Source organism: Manacus candei, unplaced genomic scaffold (assembly GCF_025592945.1).
Source record: "Manacus candei isolate 608988 ecotype Guabito, Panama unplaced genomic scaffold, ASM2559294v1 h1tg000287l, whole genome shotgun sequence".
Lineage (NCBI taxonomy): Eukaryota > Metazoa > Chordata > Aves > Passeriformes > Pipridae > Manacus > Manacus candei.
The window spans coordinates 22,153-31,921 of record NW_026138335.1 but is presented as its reverse complement, the minus strand read 5'-3'; the positions used below and the strand labels follow the sequence as shown (position 1 = coordinate 31,921).

At 68.6% G+C, this 9,769-nt stretch overlaps 1 protein-coding gene across 1 annotated transcript in view; it reads left to right on the top strand.

The window, feature by feature from the left end:
* Positions 1-69: 69 nt before the first annotated feature.
* LOC127464867 (voltage-dependent L-type calcium channel subunit alpha-1F-like) overlaps positions 70-9,769 on the top strand; it is a gene marked incomplete at both ends in the record, with an annotated part of 29,370 nt that continues 19,670 nt past the window's right edge. The window contains 6 exons of the mRNA XM_051775321.1: positions 70-291; positions 2,634-2,754; positions 3,322-3,403; positions 4,838-4,902; positions 5,763-5,895; positions 7,058-7,187. Coding sequence (XP_051631281.1) covers positions 70-291; positions 2,634-2,754; positions 3,322-3,403; positions 4,838-4,902; positions 5,763-5,895; positions 7,058-7,187 — 753 coding nt within the window. The remainder of the gene's footprint in view (positions 292-2,633; positions 2,755-3,321; positions 3,404-4,837; positions 4,903-5,762; positions 5,896-7,057; positions 7,188-9,769) is intronic.

Below are 9,769 nucleotides of genomic sequence, written 5' to 3'. Positions count from 1 at the left end.
CACTCCGGGCGGGGGGTGTGCAGTGTGGTGCTCCCGGTCCCCTCCCAGCGCTCCCAGCGCCCCCAGTAACGCGTGTCCCGCAGGCACTGGGCGTCCCTCAGCAACCTGGTGGGGTCTCTGCTGAACTCCATGAAATCCATCGCCTCCCTCCTGCTCCTGCTCTTCCTCTTCATCATCATCTTCGCCCTGCTGGGGATGCAGCTCTTCGGGGGCAAGTTCAGCTTCGACGAGACCCAGACCAAGCGCAGCACCTTCGACACCTTCCCGCAGGCCCTGCTCACCGTCTTCCAGGTACCCCAAAAACGGGGCGCCCCAAAAACGGGGGCACCCCAAAACCCAGGGACACCCCAAAAACGGGGGGACCCCAAAAACAGGGGGATCCCAAAACACAGGGACACCCCAAAAACGGGGGGGACCCCAAAAACAGGGGGAACCCCAAAAACGGGGGCACCCCAAAACGGGGGCACCCCAAAACCCAGGGACACCCCAAAAACGGGGGCACCCCAAAACCAGGGGGAACCCAAAACCCAGGGACACCCCAAAAACGGGGGGACCCCAAAAACGGGGGCACCCCAAAACCAGGGGGAACCCCAAAAACGGGGGGACCCAAAAACGGGGGGACCCCAAAACCAGGGGGAACCCAAAACCCAGGGACACCCCAAAAACGGGGGGACCCAAAAACGGGGGGACCCAAAAACGGGGGGACCCCAAAACCAGGGGGAACCCCAAAAACGGGGGGACCCCAAAACCAGGGGGAACCCCAAAAACGGGGGGGGCCCAAAACACAGGGGGGACCCCAAAAACGGGGGGGCCCCAAAACACAGCGGGGGGCCCTAAAAACGGGGGGACCCCAAAAACGGGGGGACCCCAAAACGGGGGCACCCCAAAAACGGGGGGGACCCTAAAACACAGGGGGGGGCCAAAACCGGGGGGGACCCCAAAAACGGGGGGAATGCTCTGAAACCTGGAGGATCCCAAACCCCAGGGGCACCTCAAACCCAGGGGGATCCCAAAACTCAGGGGCACCCCAAAATCCAGGGAGGACCCCAAAACCGAGGGGGACCCCAAAACCCAAGGGGACCCCAAAACCCGGGGGGGATCCCCCCAAACCCAGGGGCATCCCAAAATCCGGGGGGACCCCAAAACCCGGGGGAGACCCCAAAACCGGGGGAGACCCCAAAACCGGGGGGACCCCAAAACCCAAGGGGACCCCAAAACCCGGGGGGGATCCCCCCAAACCCAGGGGCATCCCAAAATCCGGGGGGACCCCAAAACCCGGGGGAGACCCCAAAACCGGGGGAGACCCCAAAACCGGGGGGGACCCCAAACCCCAGGGGCACCCAAAACCCAGGGGCACTGTGGGGGCACTGGGGGGTACTGGGGGGCACTGGGGGGCACTGTGGGGTACTGGGTGGGCACTGGGGGGGCACTGTGGGGGCACTGGGGGTACTGGGGGGGCACTGGGGGGCACTGGGGGGTACTAGGGGGTACTCAGAGGGTACTGGGGGGGCACTGGGAGGGCACTGAGGGGTACTGGGGGGCACTGTGGGGTACTGGGGGTACTGGGGGGCACTGGGGGGCACTGGGGGGTACTAGGGGGTACTCAGAGGGTACTGGGAGGTACTGGGGGGGCACTGGGAGGGCACTGAGGGGTACTGGGGGGCACTGGGGGGTCACTGGGAGGTACTGGGGGGGGCACTGGGAGGTACTGGGGGGTACTGGGGGGTACTCAGAGGGTACTGGGGGGTACTGGGGGTTACTGGGGGCACTGGGGGGTACTGGGGGGGCACTGTGGGGTACTGTGGGGTACTGTGGGGGCACTGGGGGGTCACTGGGGGGTCACTGGGGGTCACTGGGGGTCACTGGGGTGTACTGGGGTGTACGGGGGGGCACTGGGGGTCACTGGGGGGTCACTGGGGGTCACTGGGGGTTCGGGTGCCCCCAGATCCTGACGGGGGGAGGACTGGAACGCGGTGATGTACGACGGGATCATGGGGGGCACTGTGGGGCACTGTGGGGTACTGTGGGGGCACTGTGGGGGCACTGGGGGGTCACTGGGGGTCACTGGGGGTCACTGGGGGTCACAGAGGGTTCGGGTGCCCCCCAGATCCTGACGGGGGAGGACTGGAACGTGGTGATGTACGATGGGATCATGGGGGGTACTGGGGGGCACTGGGGGTCACTGGGGGCACTGGGGGGCACTGGAGGGTCACTGGGGGTCACTGGGGGGTCACTGGGGGTCACTGGGGGTCACAGAGGGTTTGGGTCCCCCCAGATCCTGACGGGGGAGGACTGGAACGCGGTGATGTACGATGGGATCATGGGGGGCACTGGGGGTACTGGGGGGCACTGGGGGTACTGGGGTGTCACTGGGGGGCACTGGGGTGTACTGGGGGTTACTGGGGGGGTCACTGGGGGTACTGGGGATACTGGGGTGTACTGGGGGGCACTGGGGGGGTCACTGGGGGTCACTGGGGGTTCGGGTGCCCCCAGATCCTGACGGGGGAGGACTGGAACGCGGTGATGTACGATGGGATCATGGGGGCACTGGGGGGTACTGGGGGTCACTGGGGGGTACTGGGGGGCACTGGGGGGGTCACTGGGGGGGTCACTGGGGGTTCGGGTGCCCCCAGATCCTGACGGGGGAGGACTGGAACGCGGTGATGTACGACGGCATCATGGCCTACGGCGGGCCCGTGTTCCCGGGGATGCTCGTCTGCGTCTACTTCGTCATCCTCTTCATCTGCGGCAACTGTGGGCACCGGGGGCACTGGGGGCACTGGGAGGGGACTGGGAGGGGACTGGGGGGACTGGGGGGCACCGGGGGGGCACTGGGAGCACTGGGGGGGCACTGGGGGGGGACTGGGAGGGCACTGGGAGCACTGGGGGGGCACTGGGGGGGCACTGGGAGCACTGGGGGGGCACTGGGGGGGCACTGGGGGGGCACTAGGAGCACTGGGAGGGCACTGGGAGGGCAGTGGGGGCACTGGGAGAACTGGGAGAGGGGACTGTGTGGCACTGAGGGCACTGGGGGGGCACTGGGAGGGCACTGGGGGGGCACTGGGAGGGCACTGGGAGCACTGGGAGCACTGGGGGCACTGGGAGCACTGGGGGCACTGGGGGGGCACTGGGAGGGCACTGGGAGCACTGGGAGCACTGGGGGCACTGGGGGGGCACTGGGAGCACTGGGAGCACTGCGGGGGCACTGGGGGCACTGGGAGGGCACTGGGAGCACTGGGGGCACTGGGGGGGGCACTGGGAGGGCACTGGGGGCACTGGGAGGGCACTGGGAGGGCACTGGGGGCACTGGTGCCCCCCCAGACATCCTCCTGAACGTGTTCCTGGCCATCGCCGTGGACAACCTGGCCGACGGGGACAACCTCAACTCGGGGGGGGACAAGAAGTGAGCCGGGACCCCCGGGGGGCATTTCGGGGGGCACCTGGAGCCCTGGGGACCTTTGGGGGGGGCACCCGGACCCCCGCGGGCATTTCGGGGGGCACCCGGACCCACGGGGGGTATTTTGGGGGGGGTACCTGGACCCCCGGGGGGCATTTTGGGGGGCACCCGGACCCACGGGGGCATTCTGGGGGGTACCCGGAGCCCTGGGGGACATTTTTGGGGGTACCTGGACCCCCTGGGGGGCATTTTGGGGGGCTACCCGGACCCCTTGGGACCTTCGGGGGGGGTACCCGGAGCCCTGGGGGGCATTTTGGGGAGGTACCTGGACACCTGGGGCCATCCTAGGGGGTACCTGGAGCCCCAGGACCCTTTTGAGGGGGGTACCTGGACCCCTGTGTCCATTTTGGGGGGGGTACCGGGAGCCCCAGGACCCTTTGGGGGGGTCCCCAGCCCCCTGGAGCCCTTTTGGGGGGGTACCCGGACCCCTGGGGATCTTTTGGGGGGTATCTGGGGCCCCGGGGACCTTCTGGGGGGGGTACCCGGAGCCCTGGAGCCCTTTTGGGGGGTACCTGGACCCCCGGGGACCTTCTGGGAGAGCAGAGGGGGGTACCCGGACCCCTGCGTCCATTTTGGGGGGTACCTGGACCTCCGAGACCCTTCTGGGGGGGTACCCGGACCCTCGGGACCCTTTGGGGGGGGTACCCGGACCCCTGAGGCCCTTCTAGGGGGGTACCCGGACCCTCGGGACCCTTTGGGGGGGTACCTGGACCCCTGCGTCCATTTTGGGGGGGTACTCGGACCCCCGGGACCCTTTTGGGGGTGTACCCGGACCCCTGTGTCCATTTTGAGGGGTACCTGGACCTCCGAGACCCTTCTGGGGGGGTACCCGGACCCTCGGGACCCTTTGGGGGGGTACCCGGACCCCTGCGTCCATTTTGGGGGGTACCTGGACCTCCAAGACCCTTTTGGGGGGGTACCCGGGCCCCTGAGGCCCTTCTAGGGGGGGTACCCAGACCCTCGGGACCCTTTGGGGGGGTACCCGGACCCCTGAGGCCCTTCTAGGGGGGTACCCGGACCCTCGGGACCCTTTGGGGGGGGTACCTGGACCCCTGCGTCCATTTTGGGGGGGCACCTGGACCTCCGAGACCCTTTTGGGGGGTACCCAGACCCCTGCGTTCATTTTGGGGGGTACCCGGACCCCCGGGACCCTCCTGGGGGTTCCCTGCCCCCCGGGGTCCCTCGGGGTGCCCCCCCGGGCTGACCCCCCCCCCTCTCCCCCCAGGGACAAGGCGGGCGAGGCCGAGGCGGGGCCCGGGGGGGGGCCCGGGGGGGGTCCGGACGTGGCCGTGAAGGTGAGTTTGGGAGGGGGGGGGGGGATCCCCCCGGGGGTGTCCCCCTGCCCCGACCCCCCCCACCGACCCCCCCTTCCCTCCCCAGATCGAGGGGGGAGCGGCCGGAGGAGGAGGAGGAGGAGGAGGAGGAGGAGGAAGGGAGTGAGGAAGGTGAGGGGCACCTGGGGACGGGGGGGGCTGGGGGGGGACAGGGACTGGGGGGGGGCAGTGACTGGGGGGGGGGACAGTGCTGGACAGGGGGGTGACAGTGCCTGGGGTGGGGGGTCCCTGGGGGGGGTGACAGTGCTGGACAGGGGGGTCCCTGGGGGGGAGGTGACAGTGCCTGGGGTGGGGGGGTCCCTGGGGGGGGTGACAGTGCTGGACAGGGGGGGTCCCTGGTGGGGGGAGGTGACACTGCCTGAGTGGGGGGTCCCCAGGGCGGGAGGTGACAGGGCCTGGGGTGGGGGGGTCCCCTGGGGGGGAGGAGGTGACAGTACCAGCCTATGGGGGTCCCTGGGGGGTGACAGTGCTGGACAGGGGGGTCCCTGGGGGAGGTGACAGTGCCAGCCCGTGGGGGGGTCCCTGGGGGGGAGGAGGTGACAGGTCCAGCCTATGGGGGTCCCTGGGGGGGTGACAGTGCCTGGGGTGGGGGGTCCCTTGGGGGGGGTGACAGTGCCAGCCCTTGGGGGTCCCTGGGAGGTGACAGTGCTGGACAGGGGGGGTCCCTCGGGGGGTGACAGTGCCTGGGGTGGGGGGTCCCTGGGGGGGAGGAGGTGACAGTGCCAGCCCGTGGGGGGGTCCCTTGGGGGGGGAGGTGACAGTGCCAGCCCGTGGGGGTCTCTGGGGGGGGAGGTGACAGTGCCAGCCCGTGGGGGTCTCTTGGGGGGGAGGTGACAGTGCCAGCCCGTGGGGGTCTCTGGGGGGGGAGGTGACAGTGCCAGCCCGTGGGGGTCTCTGGGAGGTGACAGTGCCAGCCCGTGGGGGGGTCCCTTGGGGGGGAGGTGACAGTGCCAGCCCGTGGTGCCCCCCAGGTGACGAGGAGGGCCGGGGGGAGCGGGACAGCCTGGGGGGGGCCCGGCTGGAGTCCCTGGAGGAGCCCCCCAAGCCCAAAGTGACCCCCATCCCCGAGGGCAGCGCCTTCTTCCTGCTGAGCAGCACCAACCCGTGAGCGGGCACCCACCGGGCACTGGGGGCACTGGGGGCACTGGGGGCACTGGGAGCACTGGGGGCACTGGGGGCACTGGGAGTACTGGGGGCACTGGGAGCACTGGGAGCACTGGGAGGGATTGGGGGCACTGGGGGCACTGGGAGCACTGGGAGGGATTGGGGGCACTGGGAACACTGGGGGGCACTGGGAGAGCACTGGGGGCACTGGGAACACTGGGAGCACTGGGAGCACTGGGGGCACTGGGAGGCACTGGGAGCACTGGGAGGGATTTGGGGCACTGGGACTGGGGGCACTGGGAGGCACTGGGAGCACTGGGAGGGATTTGGGGCACTGGGACTGGGGGCACTGGGGGCACTGGGAGAGACTGAGGGGCACTGGGAGCACTGGGGGGCACTGGGGGTACTGGGAGCACTGGGAGGTACTGTGGGGCACTGTGGTTACTGGGACGCACTGGGAACACTGGGGGGCACTGGGAGAGATTGGAGGCACTGGGACTGGGGGCACTGGAGGCACTGGGAGGGACTGAGGGGCACTGGGAGCACTGGGAGCACTGGGAGAGATTGGAGGCCCCTGGGACTGGGGGCACTGGCAGGGGCTGGGGATGCTGGGAGGCACTGGGAGCACTGGGGGGGCACTGGGAGCACTGGGAGGGACTGAGGGGTACTGGGGAGTTACTGGGAGCACTGGGGGCACTGAGGGGTTACTGGGAGCACTGGGGGGCACTGGGGGTACTGGAGGGCACTGGGGGACACTGGGGGGTTACTGGGAGGCAATGGGAGCACTGGGGGCACGGGGGGCACTGGGAGGCACTGGGCTCACTGGGGGGTTACTGGGAGCACTGGTCTCACTGGGATGGACTGAGGGTCACTGGGGGGGTACTGGGGGGTTACTGGGAGCACTGGGCTCACTGGGGGGTTACTGGGAGCACTGCTGGGGGGTTACTGGGAGCACTGGTCTCACTGGGATGGACTGAGGGGCACTGGGGGGTTACTGGGGGGTTACTGGGGGGCACTGGTCTCACTGGGGGGTTACTGGGGGGGTTACTGGGAGCACTGGTCTCACTGGGGGGTTTCTGGGGGGTTACTGGGGGGTTTCTGGGGGGTTACTGGGGGGTTACTGGGAGCACTGGGCTCACCGTGCCCCCCCCGTGCCCCCCAGGCTGCGGGTCCGCTGCCACGCCCTCATCAACCACCACGTGTTCACCAACCTCATCCTCGTCTTCATCATCCTCAGCAGCGTCTCCCTCGCCGCCGAGGACCCCGTGCGGGCACACTCGCCCCGCAACCACGTGGGCACTGGGCAAACTGGGCAAACTGGGCAAACTGGGGGGACTGGGAGGGACTCACACAGCAACCACGTGGGCACTGGGCAAACTGGGCAAACTGGGCAAACTGGGGGGACTGGGAGGGACTCACACAGCAACCACGTGGGCACTGGGCAAACTGGGCAAACTGGGCAAACTGGGGGGGCTGGGAGGGACTCACACAGCAACCACGTGGGCACTGGGCAAACTGGGCAAACTGGGCAAACTGGGCAAACTGGGGGGACTGGGGGGACTCACACAGCAACCACGTGGGCACTGGGCAAACTGGGGGGACTGGGCAAACTGGGCAAACTGGGCAAACTGGGGGGACTGGGAGGGACTCACACAGCAACCACGTGGGCACTGGGCAAACTGGGCAAACTGGGGGGACTGGGGGGGCTGGGGGGACTGGGGGGACTCACACAGCAACCACGTGGGAACTGGGCAAACTGGGCAAACTGGGGGGACTGGGGGGACTGGGCAAACTGGGGGGACTGGGAGGGAGGACCCCGTGCGGGCACACTCGCCCCGCAACCACGTGGGCACTGGGCAAACTGGGCAAACTGGGCAAACTGGGGGGGCTGGGGGGACTGGGAGGGACTGGGGGGACTGGGGGGACTCACACAGCAACCACGTGGGCACTGGGCAAACTGGGCAAACTGGGCAAACTGGGGGGACTGGGAGGGACTGGGGGGACTCACCCAGCCCAGGATCCCGTGCGGGCTCACTCGCCCCACAACCACGTGGGCAAACTGGGAGGGACTGGGGGACTCACCCAGCAACCACGTGGGCAAACTGGGCACACTGGGCAGACTGGGAGGGACTGGGGGACTCACCCAGCAACCACGTGGGGCACTGGGCAGACTGGGCAAACTGGGAGGGACTGGGGGGGACTGGGGGGACTCACCCAGTAACCACGTGGGCACTGGGCAAACTGGGGGGACTGGGCAAACTGGGGGGACTGGGGGGACTGGGGGGACTCACACAGCAACCACGTGGGCACTGGGCAAACTGGGCAAACTGGGCAAACTGGGGGGACTGGGAGGGACTCACACAGCAACCACGTGGGCACTGGGCAAACTGGGCAAACTGGGGGGACTGGGGGGACTGGGCAAACTGGGGGGACTGGGAGGGAGGACCCCGTGCGGGCACACTCGCCCCGCAACCACGTGGGCACTGGGCAAACTGGGCAAACTGGGCAAACTGGGGGGACTGGGGGGACTGGGAGGGACTGGGGGGACTGGGGGGACTCACACAGCAACCACGTGGGCACTGGGCAAACTGGGCAAACTGGGCAAACTGGGGGGACTGGGGGGACTCACACAGCAACCACGTGGGCACTGGGCAAACTGGGCAAACTGGGGGGACTGGGGGGACTGGGAGGGACTGGGGGGACTGGGGGGACTCACACAGCAACCACGTGGGCACTGGGCAAACTGGGCAAACTGGGCAAACTGGGGGGACTGGGAGGGACTCACACAGCAACCACGTGGGCTACTGGGAGGGACTGGGAGGGACTGGGGGGACTAGGAGGGAGGACCCCGTGCGGGCCCACTCGCCCTGCAACCACGTGGGCACTGGGCAAACTGGGCAAACTGGGCAAACTGGGGGGACTGGGAGGGACTGGGGGGGACTCACCCAGCCCAGGATCCCGTGCGGGCTCACTCGCCCCGCAACCACGTGGGCAAACTGGGAGGGACTGGGGGACTCACCCAGCAACCACGTGGGCAAACTGGGCACACTGGGCAGACTGGGAGGGACTGGGCAAACTGGGAGGGACTGGGGGACTCACCCAGCAACCACGTGGGGCACTGGGAAGACTGGGCAAACTGGGAGGGACTGGGGGGGCCTGGGGGGACTTACCCAGTAACCACGTGGGGCACTGGGCAAACTGGGAGGGACTGGGGGGCACTGGGGGGAACTCCCTCAGTAACTACATGGGCTACTGGGCAAACTGGGAGGGACTGGGAGGGACTGGGGAGACTCACCCAGTAACCACGTGGTCACTGGGCAGACTGGGAGGGACTGGGGGGCACTGGGGGGGACTGGGGGGACTCACACAGCAACCACGTGGGCACTGGGCAAACTGGGGGCACTGGGCAAACTGGGAGGGACTGGGGGGCACTGGGGGGACTGGGGGAATTCTCCCAGTAACCACGTGGGCACTGGGCAAACTGGGAGGGACTGGGGGAGCTGTGGGGGGAACTCACCCCATAACCCCGCGGGACTCGCGCTCTGCTACCTGGGGGGGTTTTGGGGGCCCCGGGGCTGTTTTGGGGGTCCCTGGGGGTGTTTTGGGGGGTCCTGGAGGTGTTTTGGGGTCCCCGGGGCTGTTTTGGGGGTCCCTGGGGGTGTTTTGGGGGGGTCCTGGAGGTGTTTTGGGGTCCCTGGAGGTGTTTTGGGGTCCCCGGGGCTGTTTTGGGGGTCCCTGGGGGTGTTTTGGGGGGTCCTGGAGGTGTTTTGGGTCCCAGGGGGTGTTTTGAGGTACCAGGGGGTGTTTTGGGGGTCCCTGGGGGTGTTTTGGGGTCCCCAGGGCTGTTTTGGGGGTCCCAGGGGGTGTTTTGGGG